At 40.7% G+C, this 24,001-nt stretch overlaps 1 protein-coding gene across 7 annotated transcripts in view; it reads left to right on the top strand.

Moving 5' to 3' along the window:
• SESTD1 (SEC14 and spectrin domain containing 1) overlaps positions 1 to 24,001 on the top strand; it is a 117,240-nt gene that overhangs the window by 9,974 nt on the left and 83,265 nt on the right. For 6 of the 7 annotated variants that reach the window (XM_074967693.1, XM_074967690.1, XM_074967687.1 and 3 more), the window contains one exon: positions 19,138 to 19,217. In XM_074967693.1, coding sequence (XP_074823794.1) covers positions 19,163 to 19,217 — 55 coding nt within the window. In that variant the 5' untranslated portion in view covers positions 19,138 to 19,162. Of the gene's footprint in view, positions 1 to 14,528; positions 14,549 to 19,137; positions 19,218 to 24,001 lie in introns of those variants that run through there. The other variant, XM_074967691.1, reaches the window with a different exon arrangement.

The following is a 24,001-nucleotide window of genomic DNA, read 5'->3' as shown; positions in this document are numbered from 1 at the left end:
TATTCAAGCCTAAGTTAATTGTATCCAATTTGCAAATTAATTCCAATTCAACAGTTTCTCGCTGGAGTCTGGATTTGAAGTTTTTTTTGTTGTAATATAGCAACTTTCATGTCTGTAATCGCGTGACCAGAGAGATTGAAGTGTTCTCCGACTGGTTTATGAATGTTATAATTCTTGACATCTGATTTGTGTCCATTTATTCTTTTACGTAGAGACTGTCCAGTTTGACCAATGTACATGGCAGAGGGGCATTGCTGGCACATGATGGCATATATCACATTGGTGGATGTGCAGGTGAACGATCCTCTGATAGTGTGGCTGATGTTATTAGGCCCTGTGATGGTGTCCCCTGAATAGATATGTGGGCACAGTTGGCAACGGGCTTTGTGGCAAGGATAGGTTCCTGGGTTAGTGGTTCTGTTGTGTGGTATGTGGTTGCTCGTGAGTATTTGCTTCAGGTTGGGGGGCTGTCTGTAAGCAAGGACTGGCCTGTCTCCCAAGATTTATGAGAGTGTTGGGTCATCCTTCAGGATAGGTTGTAGATCCTTAATAATGCGTTGGAGGGGTTTTAGTTGGGGGCTGAAGGTGACGGCTAGGGGCTTTCTGTTACTTTCTTAGGCCTGTCCTGTAGTAGGTGACTTCTGGAAACTCTTCTGGCTCTATCAATCTGTTTCTTCACTTCCGCAGGTGGGTATTGTAGTTGTAAGAATGCTTGATAGAGATCTTGTAGGTGTTTGTCTCTGTCTGAGGGGTTGGAGCAAATGCGGTTGTATCGCAGAGCTTGGCTGTAGACGATGGATCGTGTGGTGTGGTCAGGGTGAAAGCTGGAGGCATGTAGGTAGGAATAGCGGTCAGTAGGTTTCCGGTATAGGGTGGTGTTTATGTGACCATCGTTTATTAGCACTGTAGTGTCCAGGAAGTGGATCTCTTGTGTGGACTGGACCAGGCTGAGGTTGATGGTGGGATGGAAATTGTTGAAATCATGGTGGAATTCCTCAAGGGCTTCTTTTCCATGGGTCCAGATGATGAAGATGTCCTCAATATAGCGCAAGTAGAGTAGGGGCGTTAGGGGACGAGAGCTGAGGAAGCGTTGTTCTAAGTCAGCCCTAAAAATGTTGGCATACTGTGGGGCCATGCGGGTACCCATAGCAGTGCCGCTGATCTGAAGGTATACATTGTCCCCAAATGTAAAATAGTTATGGGTAAGGACAAAGTCACAAAGTTCAGCCACCAGGTTAGCCGTGACATTATCGGGGATAGTGTTCTTGATGGCTTGAAGTCCATCTTTGTGTGGAATGTTGGTGTAGAGGGCTTCTACATCCATAGTGGCCAGGATGGTGTTATCAGGAAGATCACCGATGGATTGTAGTTTCCTCAGGAAGTCAGTGGTGTCTCGAAGGTAGCTGGGAGTGCTGGTAGCGTAGGGCCTGAGGAGGCTGTTCTGTTGTCTGCTGGTTTGTGGGAACCCCCGAAAAAACAGCACAGGAGCTAAATTAGCTCTGCTTGAGCCTGTGGGATCTACTTATCTATGGAAAGGATCTACTTATCTATGCAGACACCCATGATAGCAGGTTGGGGAGTGGAGGAAAGAAGGAGATGCTGAGAACCAAAAACAAATTAGGATTCTGATTTCCCTGCTAGATTCTCAACCCTGACTAGAACAGCCTGAAGGCTGCTGTCATTTACACCAGCTGGCAACTCTGTGGCCAAGGGACTGTATGTCACCTGTGACCTGGGTTGTTGAAGAGAAGTGTAGAAATGAGCTATTCCTGCTGCGCTGGGGGAATCTCCGTTAGGGGAATTGCAAATGGTTTCTCCTCCCTTAGCATTGCCTGAACAGGACGGTATCAGAAGGGTAGCCGTGTTAGTCTGGATCTGTAAAATCGGCAGAGTGTCCTGTGGCACCTTATAGACTAACAGACGTATTGGAGCATAAGCTTTTGTAGGTGAATACCCACTTCGTCGGATGCATGTACATGTATTCACCCACGAAAGCTTACTCTCAATGACAGGTTTCAGAGTAACAGCCGTGTTAGTCTGTATTTGCAAAAAGAAAAGGAGTACTTGTGGCATCTTAGAGACTAACCAGTTTATTTGAGCATGAGCTTTCGTGAGCTACAGCTCATAGCTCACAAAAGCTTATGCTCAAATAAATTGGTTAGTCTCTAAGGTGCCACAAGTACTCCTTTTCTTTTTAATCTCCAATACGTCTGTTAGTCTATAAGGTGCCACAGGACTCTTTTCCGCTTGAACAGGACAGTAAGTCCATCCTGAATTATTGAACAGCTCTTGGCTGTTCTGGGCTGATGTGTGCTCTCTTAATTTTGACCAGAAGTTCCATCCTGGACATGAGAAACCTTTCTGGATGAAAGTTTAATTGCAACTGGTATGTTCCCCCAAATTCATTTAAAATTGCCCAACTGGCTCTAGTGAGGAGGAGTTGTATTAGTGTGTACACAACAGAATGGATATATGTTATGTTGCATTTGGTTTAAACTCAAATAATCTTGCATGCTGCTGAAATTTACAAGGTCTATGATTTTTCCTTTTTGAATTCTTTGGTAAGAATTAAAACTGCGTGAAAGACTAAAAACATTTTCTTTATGGACTGCTTGAAAATCAGGTATGATGTAAAACTTGAGTATGCTCTCTTTTAATTAGTCTTTTTCCTCAAGAATATATAATCAGTTTAGAACTGAACAAAGCAGTTTAAACAAGATAAACCATGATTAAATATGTGGAATTAAAACCTTTGAACAATTGGTTTTAAATGATGAAGACTCTGTTCTCCCCTGCCCCCCAAAAATGTCGATAGTAAAAAATATTCATTTTGAGCATCTTCATTTGCACACTAACATTTATGTTCATCTTACTTTGAATTTTTGTTCCTTCTTTAAAAAAAAAATCTATTGAATCAAACAGTTTTTGTTTGCTCTGAGGTTATAAATGATGAGAAAAGGGGCTGATTTAACTGCTCTTATACTTGCATTTTCTTTATTTTTGTTCCTATACATGTTATAACTCGAGAAGCATGTCCCCCAATCATATACATCAGACCTTCTTATGTTAGCCTGCTTATCCCCACTCCAAAGCTGTATATTCTTGAGTACTTTGAATCAAGTTAAGTGACTGAAGCAGTGGGGGTTCTACTACTGCTCTTCGTCTACACACTGATAAAAATCACTATTGGGGTGTCATCTGCCTCCCTCCCAATTGTTTTGGAGGGTGTGGACTAAGGTACCTCCAGTATGCTGCTGATACTTGGCTCACTGCTTCTGTGTGTGTGTGTGTGTGTGTGTGTGTGTGTGCGCGCGCGCAGTCTCCAGCTGTTTGATTTTATGGCAGATGTTTCCATTTGGATCAGGGATTGCTGATTTAAGTTGATCCAGGGTAAGACTGAAGTAATGCCTTCTGGGTTGAGGATAGCATCTTGAGGAACTTTAATGGTGGTTTATATACTTCTGGCATTCAGAGAAATAGTTTTACTTTGTGTAATGACCCATCCACTCCCAGTCTCTATTCAAGCCTAAGTTAATTGTATCCAGTTTGCAAATTAATTCCAATTAACTGATAATTGATAATAATTAATAATAATAATATAATTCCAACTGCTGAATTGGAATTAATTTGCAAACTGGATACAATTAACTTAGGCTTGAATAGAGACTGGGAGTGGATGGGTCATTACACAAAGTAAAACTATTTCCCCATGTTTATTCCCCCCGCGCCCCACTGTTCCTCAGACATTCCTGTTAACTGCTGGAAATGGCCCACCTTGATTATCACTACAAAAGATTTTCTTCCCCCCCTCCCCCCGCTCTCCTGCTGGTAATAGCTCATCTTAAGTGATCACTCTCCTTACAGTGTGTATGATAACACCCATTTTTTCATGTTCTGTGTATATATAAATCACCTCACTGTATTTTCCACTGAATGCATCCGATGAAGTGAGCTGTAGCTCACGAAAGCTCATGCTCAAATAAATTGGTTAGTCTCTAAGGTGCCACTAGTACTCCTTTTCTATTTGCGGATACAGACTAACACGGCTGCTACTCTGAAACCTGTGTTATGTGTAGCTGTATTATGTGTAGGTTTCAAAGTAGCAGCCGTGTTCGTCTGTATCCGCAAATAGAAAAGGAGGACTTGTGGCACCTTAAAGACCTATGTTCAAATAAATGTGTTAGTCTCTAAGGTGCCACAAGTCCTCCTTTTCTTGTTCTGTGTAGGTGGAGGAATAAGTTGGGAGTAGTTTGGAAAAGCTGTGATTGTGATAGGAGGAGATCTCTATCACATGTGTGTTATCAAAGGAACCAGGTATATGTGTATCTTTTTGAGATTTCAGTCTGCATCACTTCAATACAGAATTGTATAGGTTGTATCAGTATCAGGGCACTGGGGTGGTCTTGCCATGGATGTTGTCAGTGGTAAGCTGGACTACGCAAGCAGTCTGTGGCTATAACAATGGGTAGGGAACAGGATAGGGTTAGGTGCTATCCTGTGTGAAAGGGTTGTACAAGGCTAAGTGGTTAAATTTTACAACTGTGGTGTTCTGTCAGGGGGGTAGGCTCAGTGTTTTGAGTGTAGGGCAAGTGCATGTAGCGCCTGTCCATAACTGTGGGAACAGAGTGCATGTGCGTGTGTGTTGGCATTGCGGGGCATTGCCCAAAGAGGGCAGAGTTAAAGTTGCATGGGCAGGGAGAGGGGCTCAGACCCCTGAAAAGGTGTTGCCCAGATCCCACCACACACATGGAAGGGGAGAATTCAGGGCTGACAGCCCCCCTCCCTAAACCCTAGCTTGCTTTCCAACCCCTCCTGTATTCTCCCCTCCCCTGAGTCTCCCAGCCCCTCTTCCCTCTCCTATCACCCATTCATCCCCCTCCCCATAATACCCCTATAGCTGGCAGCAGACCCAAATCCCTCCTCCCCTATTACTACCTACTTTTGCACCTGTAATCACCTGTCCCCTTCCAGTGAGCATTTGCATGTGTAACTTATTTTCTTGTTTAAAAAAAAAAAAAAACAATTTCAGCATGTTCTGAATATTCTGCTGTACTCGGATTGAATTTCTCCAGCCTCAAAACCTTGAGAGCGGTGGATTGTTCCCAGATGTTTACAGTTCAGCCTCAGATTTCTACCCAGAGTAGATTTCAGACTTCAAAGTTGCAGGCTAAGAGATGTTAAGTGGCCCATTCACCCCAATGTGATATTCTCTGATGAAAAAGAATACCCGAATGGTGATGAATACAGACTGAAACAATGCCTCTGAGGCATGTGAATGTCTCCCTTCATGTCAGTGGGTCTCCTCTCCTCTCCCTCCCCCTCCCCCCCCCACAGTGATGGAAACTCACAACTGATATGTGCCAAGCATACTTGCTCTCAGCTACTCACTCAGTGTCAGCAGTGTGTTCTTAGTGTATACGCTGAGCATATGTGTTTTAAGATTCCCACCTGGAGAGTCAGGTATTCCCCAGATCCTAGCTCAGATGGGAGAGGTAAGGAAAGGGGCTCAGACAATCCCCAAACAGCAACCCTCTCCCTCCCTCCCCCCACCCCCACCCCGCAAACATGGCTCATATGAGGGAGACAGGGATGGAGGGGTCAGATCCTCATAGATGGTCAGGGCCTCCCAGATTCTGGCACACACTGGGGGTGGGGGGAGGGGACAACAGGGAGCAGGGCTCAGACACCCCCTGAAAAGCAAGCTCCTCAGAAACTGGCTTACATGGGAAGGGAGAATCAGATCACCATGGTTGGGCAGGGGCTCCCCAGACCCTAGTGCACACATGACGGTAGAGAGCGGGACTCTCACATCCTGGGGGCGGGCAAAGCCTCCCAGCTCATATGGGAGGGGTAAGGAGAAGGACCTCAGACACCCCATATGTTGGCGCATGTGCGCGCACGCGCACACACACACAGAGGAAGACTGTGGGGCCGACAGGTGACCCTGCTCCTATTCTTCCCCCTGACCTGCCACTCACCCCCATGTCCCTTTCCCAGCACCCGTCACCTGAGCCCAGCAGCCCCACTCACCTCCCCTACCATCCATCCCCATTCCCTCTACTCCTCCATCACATAAAATGCCCCTATCCTGCCAACAAGCATTCACATATCAGTTTAAAAAAAACCAACAAAAACCCTGTGATTACTTTCCCCCAATAGAGAGACGTTTTAGCAAAAATGTCCCAGCCATTTTCAGATTTCTGCCCCAGGTGGGACTCAGACTGACACTGGCTGAGTGGGTCAGGTTCATAGGACTCCTGCTTATTCCCTTGGCTCTCCAGCTGGTGTGAAAATTGGAAGGCTATCAGTCCTGTTAACTCTACTGTCCATGCATGTTCAATATAATAAATTTGGCATGAGAATTAGTGCATGAGTCTTGCAACAAGCCAAACTGGAAAAGCAAAATATTTTTGAAATAATCTTTTAATTTGATTTCCCCCAAAGAACTGGTGAGTGGCATGCACTCTATTGGGGTAACCCTTGAGTACTGGGCACCTGGGTGCAATGTTCTGAGCCCTTGTTTGAGCTCTGTGACCAAAAATAGGTTGCCAGAATCTCTCAACTTTAAGAAAAGCTATTTTTTCCCAGAGGCTGTATCTCAGGAACCTCCTGGTCAAATGGCCCCTAATTTGGATCATTAAGAGAACTCTGCATACCCATGAGGCACACAAGATTTCAAGGCAATCCGAGTAACTGTATAGATTTTAGCAAAAACAACGAGGAGTCCTTCTGGCACCTTAGAGACTAACAAATTTATTTGGGCATAGGCTTTCATGGGCTAAAACCCACTTCATCAGATGCATGGAGTGAAAAATACAGTAAGCAGTATAAATATTACAGCACATGAAAAGATGGGAGTTACCTTGCCAAGTGGGGGGTCAGTGCTAATGAGGCCAATTCCATTAAGGTGGATGTGGCCTGTTCTCAACAGTTGACAAGAAGGGGTGAATATCAAGGGAAGGAAAATTACTTTTTGTAGTGACCAATCTACTCCCAGTCTTCATTCAGGCCTAATTTGATGGTGTCCAGTTTTCAAATTAATTCCTGTTCTAGTTTCTAGTTGAAGTCTGTTTTTGAAGTTTTTGTTGAAGAATTGCCACTCTTCAATATGTTATTGAGTGTCCAGGGAGATTGAAGTGTTCTCCTACTGGTTTTTGAATGTTACAATTCTTGATGTCTGATTTGTGTCCATTTATTCTTTTGCATAGAGGCTGTCCGGTTTGGCCAATGTACATGGCAGGGGGGCATTGCTGGCACATATCACATTGGTAGATGTGCAGGTGAATGAGCCCCTGATGGTGTGGCTGATGTGATTAGGTCCTATGATGGTGTCCCTTGAATAGATATGTGGACAGAGTTGGCAACGGGGTTTGTTGCAGGGATTGGTTCCTGGGTTAGTGTTTTTGTTGTATGGTGTGTAGTTGCTGGTGAATATTTGCTTTAGGTTGCGGGGCTGTCTGTAAGCGAGGACTGGCCTATCTCCCAAGATTTGTGAGAGTGACGGATCGTCCTTCAGGATAGGTTGCTGATGATGCGCTGGAGTGGTTTTATTTGGGGGCTGTAGGCGATGGCTAGTGGCGTTCTGTTACTTTCTTTTTTGGGCCTGTCCTGTAGTAGGTGACTTCTGGGTACCCTTCTGGCTCTGTCAATCTGTTTCTTCACTTCAGCAGGTGGGTATTATAGTTTTAAGAACACTTGATAGAGATCTTGTAGGTGTTTGTCTCTGTCTGAGGGATTGGAGGAAATGCAGTGGTATCTTAGAGCTTGGCTGTAGACAATGGATCGTCAGATGTAGTCTGAATGAAAGCTGGAGGCATGTAGGTAAGTATAGTGGTCAGTAAGATTCCGGTATAGGGTGGTGTTTATGTGACCATCGCTTATTTGCACTCTAGTGTCCAGGAAGTGGACCTCTTGTATGGACTGGTCCAGGCTGAGGTTAATGGTGGGATGGAAATTGTTGAAATCCTGGTGGAATTCCTCAAGGGCCTCCTTCCCATGGGTCCAGATGATGAAGATGTCATCAATGTAGTGCAAGTAGAGTAGAGGCGCTAGGGAATGAGAGCTGAGGAAGCGTTGTTCTAAGTCAGCCATAAAAACGCTGGCATACTGTGGGCCATGTGGGTACCCATAGCAGTCCCGCTGACTTGAAGGTATAAATTGTTCCCAGATTTTGATGCACTTGGAAGAGTCAAGCTTTAAACAGAAACCTGGTCTGAACCTTAACTATAGCTGGACTGTTGCCCTGCTGTAACATTTCCTCTCTTGGAATGGGATGAGGGAATATTTAATTTTCTGAAAGATCAAGACATTACTGTTTAATTTATAATGCACTTAATGATTTAGACCTGAAGCATTTGTGTGATCATACCTTAATTCTCTTCTAAGCTGAGTTTGCCCAGTTTGTTGTTCCTTCTGTGCAGAAATTTCTATTGGGTGGGTTAGGAACAAGAGTATAATAGTGTTAAAGAGAACCTGACTGCAGCTGTCTTCAGGACATTTCACTTCTGGTCAGCTAATTGATGCCAGTTTTGGAGGGAGGGTGTTTCTTCTGGGTTCTCCCTCTTCTTTTTAGGACTGTTTTTTAAACTAACTCTCTTTTGTTTTGAAGAGTTGCTGGCTTTTTGGATGCTTGTTTTATTTTATTATTGTAATATTGAACAGTGCTCAAGATAGTTGTAGTGGACATTTTAGATAATGGAATAGGATTTCTTCATAAGCCAAATTCTGCAGCTTCTTACCTTTTCTACAACTTTTAAATGTCTTTTTAGGACTGAATTGTCCTGGACAGTATGTAGTGTTCTAAATGCAATCTCACCAGAGCCTAGAAATAGCATGGAAATAGACTGTTTCCTCTGGGTCTGTGATTGAAGTCTCTTTCATCTGCAGCCCAAAATCATTTTTTGCACTTTAGATACAAGCTGACAGTGTGATAATTTGTTCGCTGTCTCCTCTAGTCTTCTTTCAGCACTGCTGCCCAAATATCTCCCTCACATGAATTGTCTCTGTTTAATAGACATTTTCACCAGAGGTATAAGCTTGTGGTTTTTTCCAGGTTGAATTTTACTTAGTAGTTTTCTAATCTTTCTGTCCTGTTTTTTTTTTTTTAAGGTATTTGCAATATTTCCCAGTTAACATTTTTGTGTTTTTAAATGAAAACGCGAAATCTGGGCCTAATGCAGACCTGTGTCACATCTCTCTGGGAACCGCCAAACAATTTAGTATGTTGCTCTTTGATAGTACTTTTATTTATGGTCAGTCAGCCTGTTTTTTGGCAATATGACAATGCTCATATGATTCATATCCAAGTAATTTTGAATTAGTTTTGTGATGCTCTTTAGCTATACCGTATGTCCTTCGTCCCCCAATTTTGCCATCTGATATGTGGGAATGTGGTCTGGTGAGGAGATCAGAGGTTGGGAGTACAGAGATCTAGGTTCTGCTCCTGGTCATGTCACTTGACATGGTGTATGACCTTGGGCAAGTCCATTTAACTAATCTGTGCCTCAGTTTCACCATCTGTAAAATGGGGTATGATATTTGCATCTATTTCAGAAGTGTTGTGACAAATTTGTAAAGCACTTTGGGATCCTTGGATGAAAAGTGTTACATTATATTTATGTCATAAACCAGTTCTTGTCAATGTATTGTTCTACTGTCATTTAGGTCTTTAATCCCGTCCCTTCTCTCCAATCCAAATTTCTTTATTTTATTAGGAACTAAAATTTAGTTTTACTGATCAGTCATTGCCAGAATTGTTCTTCCCCCACCCCCAATGTTAGTGATATAGATGAATTTCCTCAGTCCTATGGTTTCTTTATAATTTTCCATAACACTTATGAAATATTTGTCAGCATGTCAGAGCTAATTCCTTTAAGATTCTGGGATAAATGTTATCCAGAATTACTGACGCGCGTGTGCGTCTGTAAAGTATTCTGTGCTTAAAGTATTCCCTTTTCTGATTTTAATTTAAAAGCTATATTGATGCACTTTTAAATTATCCATCTTATTTTTTTGTTTTGTTTGTTGAATGTTATATTAATTTAGATGGAGTATGAGGCTAATGGTGTTAACATAATCCAGTTATTGTCCAGTATTAAATAGTGTTAAGTAACTGTTTAATACTGGAGTCTGGTGTACAGAGACCTCAGCTTGCTTATTACCATGGCAAACACACCATTACAAATTGTTTTTAACCTTTTATTAAAGATAAAGAAAAAAGGGAAAAACAATTGAAGCATTTGCAATGTAAAGTATTAAATAAGGCTTTCATTTTAACACCATCCTGTGTTCCCTTTCCCTTTAACTGGAGAGATGTTTTAGAAGGAAACCCTTTCTGCCCCCATCTTGTTTGACAGTCTCTTAGATGGCATCAAAGATAGTAATTGTCCATTTAGGGAAAAGAGAAGTTAGCTGAGATGAGCTGGAGCTGCTGTTTAAGTCCAATCCTGTTTCATCCCAGGTGGTATTTGGGATTCAGCAGGATCTGGTGGAGGTGGTGGTGTCATCTAGGTCCCAGTCTGGTCAGAACATTTCTCAGGATCAGTGTGACAAAAGGCCCAGGATCGAAGGAGATTGTGGGGGTGGTACCTATGATTTTGAAGTTTGCTCCAGTAGCTAATTTCACCCCCCAAAAAAGTCTTTCTTTAAGGACCCCCAAAGGGAATGGTGGGGGGTGGAATAGCCCATCCCCTCACTATTTTGTCCACCAGTGCATCCAAACTGGTGCGTCAGAAAGTAGGCCTAACTGATTTATGATTCCACACTTCTCTTGTTTACCATGCAGGATCTGAATACGGTCCTTGGCTTCTATTAGGAGGCTTTTTTGTTTGGACTAATTCAGTATTTCTGTCTCCCTTTCATATCTTTTCACAGCAACTTGTGTTATAGGTTGTTATAGGTTATTGTGATATCTCATGAATCTTTACATACTTCTTACAGTTGAACTTACCACTAGAGTAAATTTGTAGGCCCAATTTATTACAACATAGGGAACAAGTTTTTTTAATTTTTTTCAGTAGGTCAGCCATTTTAGAAGAATTACTGAACTTAATCTCCCTCCTTAACAAGTGATTGGACTTGTATTTGCTCTAGTATAGATGGAAAAATGACAGTCAACCAAAGTGGGAAGAAAACAAATCTGAAATAGGAAAGTTCAGAAAAAAACAAGATTGATATCTTAAACCACTTGTTGGGTATTACAGTAGCTAAATCTTCATTCTAATGTAACTTTTATTTATAGTAATATATTTGCTCCTTTGCATTTAATATAGGTTTTTAAAAAACCCATCATGCGGCAAAATATTTTAGCATTTCCCTAGTGTACAACTGCCCTCAAATGGGAGCTGCCAAGGCAATGGTACATGTAGTGCTCCATAGCTGTCGTCATGGCAGCTGCTAGGCCTTCTATAAGTGGAGTGTGTGGTGCCATCTGTCACTGTAGCTCCCAGTGGGGAGCAGAGTGACTCTCTCCTGCTCTCCCCCAAAATATTTTTCTGGTTGGGGTTAAGGAAGGACCTTTAGCTTCATTCCTCCCCAAAAATCTCCTAATGCTGTGAAGGTTTGGTGGAAGATGCTATAACCATTCCTGCTGGGGTGGGAGCAAGGAAGAAATAGCCTGATAAGCTGTCCTTAAGACTATTCCTGTTAGATAGAGAGCACCCTAAAGCCTTTATTAAACGGGTAACTGAACGTTTCAATAGCATTTCGAACAAAGAATGGCTGGTTTGCATTGTCAATAATAGTGATGAAAAGGTTTTTCTCATAAACTGAAATACTTCCTTTGGCTTCAGGAAGTATTGAACAAAGGAGCTATTTTAACTTATGGACATTAATATACCACTATATCTCTGAAAGCCAGTAAGTATTTTAATAATAGAGGTTTTGCAGCCTCAAAAGAATAAATATTGCCTATTTGCAGAGAGAGAGTGTTTGAATCAGTGTTTGTTAGTTATGTATACATATAAACAAACAAACTGATTCAAACTCTCTCCCCCCCCCCCCAATATTGAAGTGTATGGCAAAATGATAAAAGGCTGTCCTCTTTGTTTACAGAATAAATGGCTGTTTAGTATATATCACAGTAACCTTTCTTGAGAAACTTTCTTGATCAGGAGAGAGGTAAAACGTTTTTGAAACTTTGCACATGTGCTGTAAACACGATTTTTACTAAGGTCCGCTAGTTAGCATTGGAATGGATGAGATGAATTATAATGGAGAGACGAGTGAAGATCTGAGCTCTGTTTAAAAGAAACTTTTGTCTGAAGCATACAGTAGTGTGATGTTGCTGAATTGACTAATCAGCATTTAAGGTGTATACTGTTTTGGTAATCCTAATTTGTCTAATACATTTAAATATAATATGCAGTAATGCAAAATAATGTGCATGTTCACTTTTGCTAAAAAGTGCTGTTGGCATGTAGGTTGGTTTGTTTGTCAAAAGAAAGGCATCGATAAACACATTGTCCTCTGGGGAATCGAGAGGAGAAAGTTTGGTTTAAAAAAAAAAAAAATAGCCACTACAATATTTCTTCACAACAAAGCTCAAATAGCCTCTGCAAACTCTGGCAAGGCGTGAAATGCAATTTCTTCTCTCAAACGCTTAATTGTTCACTTAGTTAAATGTATTGTTTCTTTGAAACCTAAAAATGAGGGGAGTCAAAATGTTTTTGGTCAGAAAAAGCCGTGTGTGTATCTACATAAAGGTGTCTACGGAGATGCCTTCCAAAAAGTCAGTCAAAAAAACGATGCCTTTAGTTCAGTGCTTAATTTGTAATGAAAGAGATGCCGGGGCTCAACCAGTGTTTTTTTTTTTTTTTTTACTTTTGTAACTGACGCGGCAAGCCCAGAAGTGCCGGGGCTATAAACTTCCAAGCCTAGAGGTGCCGGGGCTCAGCCTTGGCAAGCCATGGTACAAATTAAGCACTGCTTTAGTTGCTGTAAAATGACTGACTTTGATTAATTTGCACACAGGGGGCACCAGTAAGTAGCTTTCTGGTATCTGCCATCCATTTGTGCAGTCTAAGTTATCTCAGTCATATGTGGATCCTTGTGTCTGTTCAACGTGCTCATCTTTCTTGTAGAGCTGAGAAAGATCGTACTTGATTTTTCTGTGTGTAGTTGTCATCTCACCAAAATAGACAGGTGACCAATTGGTCCAGGCCTGATTCACAGTAGCAGAGTTGAAATATCCGCTTTGCAAACATCTCTAACCAAACCTCGTTTGGTGCCCAGCCACTAGTGGATAATCCAGCCCATGTTCCTGTTAAATTCTGACACTCAGATTCACCCCAGTACAAACCCCAAGATCGTTCTCTATTAAATAAATAATCAAGACATTAGATGAATGTGATTCTCCCATCAGGGAGTGCAGGAAAGGCATTAGCTTGTGCCACAACATGCCCCTCCCCTGAAACCATCCAAAGCTGACTGTTGCAGCCTGAAGCTCACCTGTGATCCACCTGCTGTTCTCTTGCCCTCTTGTGGGCTCAGAGCACTATCATCAAGTGCAGCAAATCCATCTTGTTTCCAATGTCTCCTGAAAATTGCAAGCAGACAGAGGGTTTGCTTGTATTATCCCTCTGCCTTGCTAGTCCCCACTGAAGAGTGGGCATTGGTTATATAACATTATATTATCCAGAGCCCAGTCACCTGGACCCCTCCGTGAATCAAATGTTTTCAAAGCTGCAGATGTTGCCACGTCATTCCTGAAGGAATTCTTACCAAATCTTGCTGTATTGCACCCCAAGCAGGCTAACACCTTTCTTAATACTGTAGCAAATGGATCTCTGGTCAAGTAGCTGACATCCCAGTATAATGCAATAAAAGGCTGGCTCTTACGTACACCAAGTCAGAAAATGTTCCTCTGGATTTAGTTGGGCATAACTGTTCATCTAGCCATTCTCTTAGCTCTGTTCTGGCCCCCAGCTTCTGCTTATTGACCATTTATTTAACCTGCACCTCTTCCAGTTCCAATGTGTGCTTGGAGTGGCCTGTTGATGCTCCAGAAGGGACTTCACTAACCCCAGCAGAGCTGAAAAGCCACAGCAAATTCTGCCTTAAACAGCATTGCCTCTGCCCTGCAAAAACTTGCTCTGGGGGCAAAGCCTCTACTGATCCAACACCCACTGTGGCATCCCATTGTACCTGTAAATCTCAACCTGGCATCCACTCAGATCACTCCCTTAAACTATTTAAAAAATGCCTCCCACACTCAAGTATTCCCTCTTTTTTCTTTGTCAAAATAATGAGGCTCCTTAATTGCCAAGGTGGTTGCTACTAAGTGTACACAAAAGCCCTTACCAGGACCACCGTGGTTAGAGGTAAAATTTAAAGAGCCCATAATTACATGCAACTGCGTTGGAGTAACTTTGCCAAAACCCTTTAATTAATCACTTGTATTAACATACCTAATTTGTCCAGTTTTTCCTTAGGCGTGATACACCTACCAATTTGATTTCCAGGTATGTCATCCTCTGGGTTGTGTCTCTTTTTTTCAGGGGTAAGCAGGACTCCCCAGGCATTCTACCATCTATGGATATCTTCCTAATAGGTGAGTGAGTTCACCCAAATCACATCTTCCTGCCAAAAGAGAGTTATCCAGATAGTGAACCAATTGGTGTAAGTTAATTTACTTAGTAACTGTCCACTCCTGCACTGTAGGAAACTGGGGCCCTCAGCTTCATACCTTAACCAGGGTTGTGTTGTTTGCAAATAAGTGTAAATGCTCGAATATAAAGAGGTGTTGTCAATATGGCTTCTTTCAGGCAGCTGCTGTTTCTGCAGCAGCAACCAGAGCAAAATGGCTGCTGCATGGCCCCAGGGGCTTCATACACAGGAAGGGGAAGGGTGTGAGACAATCAACTCTCCCCTCTTTCCCCCAGCCTCCCAACAGCAGAAGGGAGAGGTGGAGAATTCAGTAGTTTTCCATCCCCCCCACTATGATCTCTACTTGTGAGTTGCATTCTGGATAGTGGGAGAGGGGAAGATCACAGAGCAGTCAAGCCTGCCCCTCCCTTCTCCTCTCAGGACTCCAGGAGTTGGTTTTCCTTGCTGGTGTGATCAAACCACCCCACCCTCTGTTGGGTGTGTGATCATTTGTTCCTGATGACTGAATTAATTTGGCAGTAAGAAGCATTTTTGCTGTAATGAGAGGGAGAGTTTGTAATTTTGCACAAGGAAATTTAGCTCTTCTCCGCTTCCCCTGCTCACTGTATGTCACATATACTGTAGCATCATGTTTTGCATCTACATGTGAATTTAAAAATGGTGTCCAGTGGCCATTTGATAAAGCATAAGATCTATAAGCCAAAGTATTTTGGACTGAGGATTAAAAAGTTTTTGAAAACATTTCTAAAATATTTTCTGTAAAATGTGGCATGTACAGAATATATGGTAGTGTGGTAGTAAAAATTGATTGTCACTTGTTTAGGATAATCTGCTTTACTTGTGTGGGTTTATCACTTGTAACACACCCGTACCAAATTCATGCTGGCAAAACCTTTATAATCCCCCACCATACCATCATGTTTTCTCTCTTCCCCTTTTCCTTCATGTAGGCACACACAAACAATGCACTGACCTAGTGATGTGGGTGTGATCATGGCTCCCTCTGCTGGCAGGCACTGCTTACTATACAACTTTGTATTGTCACAACTAAATAGGTTCTCTAGCGCGGGTGGTGGTAGCTCAGGTACAGTTGGTGCTGTTTGATGCTATGGATTCGATCCCCACTGACGATGGGATGTGGCTACAATTGGTTTTGTATGTGCGCGCGCACCCACACAGAGATTTGTATAGAGGTGGGTGTGTGTGACAGATCTATGTATAAAATGTGTTCAAGTGGTGCGTACTATCACTGGTGCTGATTTTCTTATTTCTGTTAAGTCTTTCATGCATTCATAGCTTTTTCTAACAAGATCTTTTTATGCTGAAATTTCTCTTAGCCCAAAGATAACTTTTAAAAAAAAGTCTGAGCCAAATCATTTCCGTCATTTTTTGAGTTACACATGTATGGAAAAATTTTCCTCTTATGTTCCAATCAGATATTTCACTCTTGGATAACTTAAAAATGAATGACGCTAGAAAATTCAAACTTGATGGGTTGCTTTCCTTGAAGATTAAAACTCAAATCAGAAGAAAATTAACATATTAATTTTTAAAAGTTGAGATTTTAAGTAACCAGTTTTTAGCACATGCTTGAGCTGTGCTCTTTCTGGTTCCTTGAAAATGCATAAACCAAAAAACCCCACCGTTGGTGGAAATTAGGTCTTGAGTTACAGAGTGGAAGTTGGCATAAAATAATGTTGTCTTAGCAGGAGAATCCCTATGCATACGGAAGTTGATGGTGGTTTGGAGCTTTACCCTTGCCCTGCCTTCTATTTCTCCTTCCTGAGCCATGTCCCCAATATTGTGAAGCCCAATCATGTTGAAATAGTATGTAGGTGTTTCCTTTGAACTTTAGGACATGGGACAATGTTATATTGGCTCAATCCCTCTTCTTCTATTGAAATTTGGGCCATTTCAGAGAGTTCTCTGCAGTTTTTCTCTCTTCTGTGTGAAAAATAATGGAAGCTATGATCTGGTCTCAAATGCCTACTTTCTTTTGCTGTTCTTCATGACTTGGGCTTTGTTTGCACTGCCAATTGAACGACAAAACTTTTGTCATTCACAGGTGCTTAAAAAAGCCCCCTGCTGAAAAACAAACTTGCCACAGCAAGTGGCAGTGTAAACGGCTTGTTGTTGGCAGGAGGAAAAAAAAAGAAAAGGAGAACTTGTGGCACCTTAGAGACTAACCACACTCCTGTCAGCAACATGAACCCCACTCCTAGGGGGTGGAAGTATTTTGTCCACAAAAGTGCCGACAAACACGTTTACACTGCCCGACTTTTAGCGACACGGCTGTGTTGCTAACCGCTGTGTAGTGTAGACAAAGATTTAATGCGTGTTCAGTATTTGAGGGCGTGGAAAGGGTTGTTATCTGCATAATTCCTTTATCCCGATGCCAGAAAAGATTCAAGTTGTTTTGCCCTGGCAGATACTTGTAGTAAAGCTTTTCTGTGGGCTGAATGCTCTTTGTAGTCTCACACTGATCATTGTCACTGAGTGAGAAGCAAAGTTTGACACCCCTTTGTCACTCAGTTTTTCTTAAAGCTTCCCAGCATGCAGAGTTCTGGTCTTATTGACTAATTTTCCTATGCCTCTTCACCTTTTTAGGAACCTGCTGAAATCTACATTTTTATCACTTTCTCACATGCCATCTTGGTGTTTAACGGTCATCTTTCCCATGAGTGTTGCCTTTTTTGAAGATACTTGCTTAGATTTAGATGCTCACCCAATACTCTCTTGTACAACTTTTAATATAATAGTTATGCTACACATTTTTTACTCTTTAGTTGTCAACTTGAGTTCCTTTTGGCAGAGCTTGGACTGTTCATCTTAAATCCAAATTCATTCTTTCTTTTTATTTGATCTGTGTGTGTGTGGCGTTCGGTGGGATTAGTATAGTTCCAGAGTGAGTTACTCTTGTTTGTTGCCTTCCAGTGTTTAGCTGACTCAACATTACAGTGATTGAAGTCCATTGTCTTTCTTTTACACGCTTTGAACTTTTATTTGTGTCATTTGTCTTCACTTGCTTATCTTTGTATATATTACTACATTTTACCTGGTTTTTGGAATGTAATTTGTTCTAAATTCTTCTCAGGATGTCACTTTTCTTCTTGTTAGCTGTAGATTGAAAGTTTTGGTAATATCTTACAGCAACAGAGAAAAGTTGTCATTATGTTTAAACAGACTTTTAGTTATTAGGCAATTTCCCAATACATACTGCCTCAATGAAGAGGTATTTCAGTTAGCTTGGGCTTCTTATTTTCAATTGAGAAGAAGAGAACACTGACTTCACGTATCCATAATCTATCCCAATGGTGGATATTTATTTCTCATAATGTAATGGATTTTAGCTACTAATGAGCTTGGTACATTAAGGCAGTTCCATTTGGTTTTTATGTCAGTTTGCATGGTAGGGAGGGGAAAATGGTCTGTGTGTATAACAGACTCCTTAGTAAGCAACATGTATTGTCAAAATGTTCTTGCAGATGTGAAAGGTCTCTACAGAAGTATCTATTAATGTTTGCTGTTGCCAGATACATTTCAGTTTATTTATTATTATTATGTCCTAATTTCAGTTTATTATGCAATGTCCATTCAAATTATTAAGACGAAAATCCATCGGGTGTACTGGATGGTTAAACCATCACATTGCATCTCCCATGGCCCAGCAGAAGCAGCATGTGTAAATTATTAGGATTGTGAGAGGTTTGCTATGCTGCAGAGCTGGGTGAATTCTCCCCTGCAATATGTGTTTTTGTGTCACTGATACGCTTTGTGAATTTGGGCTGAATTCATGAAAGTAGGGGAGAAAAGCAGAAACATCTCCACCTATACATAAAACAATAGATTAAAAGATGATGAAGCAACAGAAAGGATTAATTAGATTGTTTGCAAAATGTGTCTCTTCAGTCTCAGTTCGGTGATAACTGCATTGAGATCTTAATTTGGTAACGCATTAACTTGCATGCAATATAAAGATAATTACTCTTTTAATCGTAATCCTGGTTCTTTGAGAGAAGCCCTATAAAATGTGAACAGGAGCACTAGGTTTAGTCACACCGATTCTGTTTCACAAGAATGACAAATTATAAGAGGAGTTCTACTTATAAACTGCTTCTATTTTAATGTTTTTTTCCCCCATCTTGAATAAGGGTACTTAAGCTATGTATGTCTTACGGGTTTGTGTGTTGTCTTTAGTGTGTTGAAAATAAAATGAATTTAACTTTGTAGGGTCTATGAAATTTAAGGCTAAAATAATAAAAAAAAATCTAAATCGCTTTCAGATAATAAAAAGAAATAATAGTGACTTAAAAGATTTACAATGGAAAAATGATTGACATTGATCTGGGGTTTTTCTTCAGTTTTGCAACATAATGCAATTCAAATGTTACATCACAGTTTTGGTTATAAAGTGTTTTGTGCTGTTCTCTGAAAAGTAACTACAAAACCATGCTGGCACAAGCCAACTCTTGTTCTAGTGTAGCACAGTAATTGATTTCCCAAAGTTGACACTCTTAATTTCTTGTGTTTCAGAGCTGTGAAAGTTAACTGAAGTAGAATGGAAGCTACCGTAATATTACCTATTCTGAAGAAAAAATTAGCCTTCCTTTCAGGTACAGTTTCTGAGTTTTTTTTTTTCTTCAATCAGTTGCCTGGTGTATAATTTGGATCTGACTTGTATGGTTGTTTGATCTTTGCCAGATGTATTTGACAGAAGTGTATCTCAGATTTTCACTAAGGCTTATTTCAAACACAGCTCTAAAATATCTTTTAATCTGGATAGCAAAACTAAATTCAAACATAGTTTGTCACTAGTGGTTCTTGGTAAGCCAGTTTTTATTCTGGTCTGTAACTTGATTGAAATGACCTACGCAAGGTTGGTGTCATGTTTCACTTCTTATAAAATAAAATGTGATCGTTTTGCACCCTTATTAAATTAACTACTAACTGGCACGAAAGCAATTGATTCTGAATTTTAGGACAATTCGTTTACAGGATTTCTTATAGAAAGTTCTTTCTCCTCCTTTTTTTCCAGTCTTTACTCCACAAAAGATAGGGACCATCTTTTTGTTCTGTGTGTACAGCCCCTAGCACAATGGGGTTCTGGTCCAGACTGGGTCTCTTGGGCATTCAAATAATTAATAATAAGATGAAATCTTATCAAGTAGTAAAAATAATGATTTAGTCTGGCAGGGGTGGAGCTGGAATATTAATTTTTATTATTTTGCTCAAAAACATTTGCAGTTTAGGTTGAAGTCTATCATTTACAAAAGAATGAAGACTTTCCCTTAAGAGATGTATGTTTTAAGTGACTTGAGATTTTGCTGACTAAGGTGCTGTTTTAGATGTTCACGTAGCTTTTAGTTCTTGCTGGTTTAACTCCCGTGCACATCAGAATTTAAGAAAGATGAGTTGGAGATAGGTACGTTTTTGCAGTCATACAAATCAGGACGCATTACTTTAGCTAAAAAAAAAAAAAAATTACTGTATTTCAGCTAATGGCTAGTTCTTAGCCAAATCAAGCAAGTGTACGTCTTGCTTGAATGTCTAAAAAATTAAACTCCCATGTTTAACTCAGAGCTAATGTATTTAGAGCTGTGGTTCTCAACCTTTCCAGGCTACTGTATCCCTTTCAGAAGTCTGATTTGTATTGTGTACCCCAAGTTTCACCTCACTTAAAAACTACTTGCATACAAAATCAGACATAAAAATATGAAAGTGTCACAGCACACTAATACTGAAAAACGGTTTACTTTCTAATTTTTACCATACAATTATAAATCAATTGAAATTATTGTATAGTGTATAGAGCAATATAAATGGGTCATTGCATGAAATTTTCGTTTGTACTGACTTCACTAATGCTTTTTATGTAGCCAATTGTAAAACTAGGCAAATATCTAGATGAGTTGATGTAACCTCCCTCCTCGCCCCCCATTGAGAGCCACTGATTTAGAGTCTCTTCCCTTGCCTTAACACCCCTCCCCAGCAGCTTCTTCTGACAGCCTGCAATAGTGAGCAATTTCCTTAGCTGCCTCCTTCTCCGGGAGCAGTTTCAGCAGTTACAGTACAATTGTTTGATTAGCATGTACCTCAAGGAGATTCTGATCAGCTAAAGTGCATTTGTAATTTGGCAAGTAAAGCTACCTGATTCACTGTGAAATACAGGTTTCAGAGTGGTAGCCATGTTAGTCTGTATCAGCAAAAACAACGAGGAGTACTTGTGGCACCTTAGAGACTAACAAATTTATTTGGGCATAAGCTTTCGTGGGCTAAAGCCCACTTCATTGGTACATTCGGTGGAAAATACAATAGGAAGATATATACACACATACATATATATACAGAGAACATGAAAAAATGGGTATTGCCATACCAACTCTAACGAGACTAATCAATTAAGATGGGCTATTAGCAGCAGGAGGAAAAAAAACCTTCTGTAATGATAATCCGAGTGACCCATTTCAGACTGTTGACAAGAAGGTGTGAGTAACAGTAGGGGAAGAAATTAGCATGGGGGAATAGTTTTTAGTTTGTGTAAGGACTCATCCACTCCCAGTCTTTATTCAAGCCTAATTTAATGGTGTCCAGTTTGCAAATTAATTTCAGTTCCGTAGTTTCTCTTTGGAGTCTGTTTTTTTGAAGGTTTTTTTGTTGAATAATTGTGACTTTTAGGTCTGTAATTGAGTGACCAGGGAGGTTGAAGTGTTCTTCGACTGGTTTTTGAATGTTATAATTCTTGACGTCTGATTTGTGTCCATTTATTCTTTTGCGTAGAGACTGTCCAGTTTGGCCAATGTACGTGGCAGAGGGGCATTGCTGGCACACGATGGCATAGATCACATTGGTAGATGTGCAGGTGAACGAGCCCTTGATGGTGTGGCTGATGTGATTAGGTCCTATGATGGTGTCCCTTGAATAGATATGCGGACTGAGTTGGCAACGGGCTTTGTTGCAAGGATAGGTTCCTGGGTTAGTGTTTTTGTTCTGTGGTGAGTAGTTGCTGGTGAGTATTTGCTTCAGGTTGGGGGGCTGTCTGTAAGCAAGGACTGGCCTGTCTCCCAAGATCTGTGAGAGTGATGGGTCGTCCTTCAGGATAGGTTGTAGATCCTTGATGATGCGTTGGAGAGGTTTTAGTTGGGGGCTGAAGGTGACGGCTAGTGGTGTTCTGTTACTTTCCTTGTTGGGCCTGTCCTGTAGTAGGTGACTTCTGGGGAATACAGATATTCTTAGTGAAAAGCAATTTAATGACTGGCATTTTAAATGCTGAAAATTTTTTGGAACTTACTATATTGCTGAGTAGGCTTGATTCTTTGGAATTACATAGTATTGACAGACATTTTAATTTAATTAATGGTATAGATTTATACAACAGATGTTTTAGCTTTCTCAGATGTGAATAAAGAAAACTGGTGGGCAACCAATTTGTCAAATCTGTTTATATCATTTAGTTTCAAGGAATATAAAATATAATCATCATCAAAACATCAGAAGAAAGTTATGCTGTGAAAGTATGTGGTAGATTTTTGGATGGTGAGCTCCCCAGACATGAGAATTATAATCTGCTAGAAAACACCTGAAAACTAGTATGTTTTGACCTGCTTTATTATTCCTTGTCTAACTTTACATCATTTTCCCTCCCTCAACTACACAGTGCTTTTCAGGACTTGTTCTCTTGAGATAGGAGGCTAAGCTTCTTGAGATAGGAGGCTAAGTGGTTCCTTCTAGAAGCTCTTGGCAATAATGCTTGATTAATTACCTCAGTTGGTACATCCATTATTTGCTCACCACTTCACTCATCGGAGGGAAAACACAGCAGTTTCTATTGGAACAGTGTTTCCACAGACTTGGAAACCTTGGGCCAAATTCAGAGGCTATATAAATGACTCTGCAAATTACGCATTGTAAATTAGTGCAAATGACTGAGGAGGGAGAAATGTGAGGTTCTGTAGAAGCAGAAAATGCAACCAACAGGACGGTGTAAGAGAGCAGTTCCTTTGGTTTTATTTCTTATACCTGTCCTTTGGTTGCTTTTTGTGGTAAAGTCCTGCTCTTCCACTCTTTCAGCATGTAAATTAGATCAGTTTATGCTGATCTGTAACGTACTTCACATGAATTTGTCCTATTTTAAGATTGGTTCTAAACCTTAGAATCCCCACATAATAGCTCAAATTATGCCTTCTTTGTCAGATGACCTTTTTATTTATTTATGGCTTCCAGGTTAGTATATCTAGAGTCACAATCAGATTTGGGATTGCCACTCCTACATATAGTACTGTGAAGATAGTGAGGAATGTGTCTGAGGTAGAAATAATGATGCAGTGATGAACAATCACACAGGAGAATTTTTTAAAAAGGAAGGAGAAATGAATGACTTCTGCTAAATCTAATTATCGCAATATAACTAAGGATATGTCTATACTACCCCCCGGATTGGCAGGCAGCAATCGATCCAGTGGTGGTCAATTTATTGTGTCTAGTCTAGACGCGATAAATCGACCCCTGAGCGCTCTCCCTTTGACTCCTGTGCTCCATTGGCGCGAGAGGTGCAGGCGGAGTCGCCGGGGGAGCGGCAGCAGTCAACTCACCACAGTGAAGACACTGCAGTGAGTAGATCTAAGTATGTCGACTTCAGCTACATTATTCACGTAGCTGAAGTTACATAACTTAGATCGATTCCCTCCCCCCCGCCCTCCTCCCTCCCAGTGTAGACCAGGCCTAAGAAGCTGAGACAAAAATGAAAAAAATAATCTGGGTCTCCCTATCATTGGTGTAACTTCCATTGTGTAATATGTTTTGGTTTTCTTGTATTGATGATATTGAATGCTATGAGTATGTTCAGGGAAGGTTGCTGAAATTTCCTAACTGATAATCTGGATGTGATTGTTAAGCAAATTATGCCAAACACTTTTATAAATATCTTTAAAATTGATTGGTTGTGAATTAAAATAATTCTAGTTTAGAAGGGTACATTGAATTGCTCAGTACCTTTATTGACATTGTAGAGTAGTGTCATTCATTGGAGGGCGTATGTGGGAAGTAGATAACCTTGTTTTGCCATCATTTTGAGTGATTTAACTGAAGAAACTGTTCGAAGACTTTCAATGACAGAATATTTGTCTGACCTGAACAAGTCTTAGTTGTTTGATAAACCTGTACTAAAATTATTATGCAGGTAGAATAAAGGTTTTTTTAATCTTATCTCCTTAGTAAAAATAACTCGGTTTGAGCATGCTGTGAAATGTCATGAAACTCAATAACATATGTAATTTATTGCAATCTTTGGTGAAAATGTCAACAAATAAATAGCGGTTTAAATCCATACCATGAGTGCTGTTTAAATCCAGGTAATTATTCAATAAAGTGTCATCTTAGAGATCAAACACTTACTGCAGAT

Source organism: Natator depressus, chromosome 11, assembly GCF_965152275.1.
Source record: "Natator depressus isolate rNatDep1 chromosome 11, rNatDep2.hap1, whole genome shotgun sequence".
NCBI lineage: Eukaryota > Metazoa > Chordata > Testudines > Cheloniidae > Natator > Natator depressus.
The sequence above is the reverse complement of the archived record's forward strand: the minus strand, read 5'-3'. Positions and strand labels throughout refer to the sequence as shown.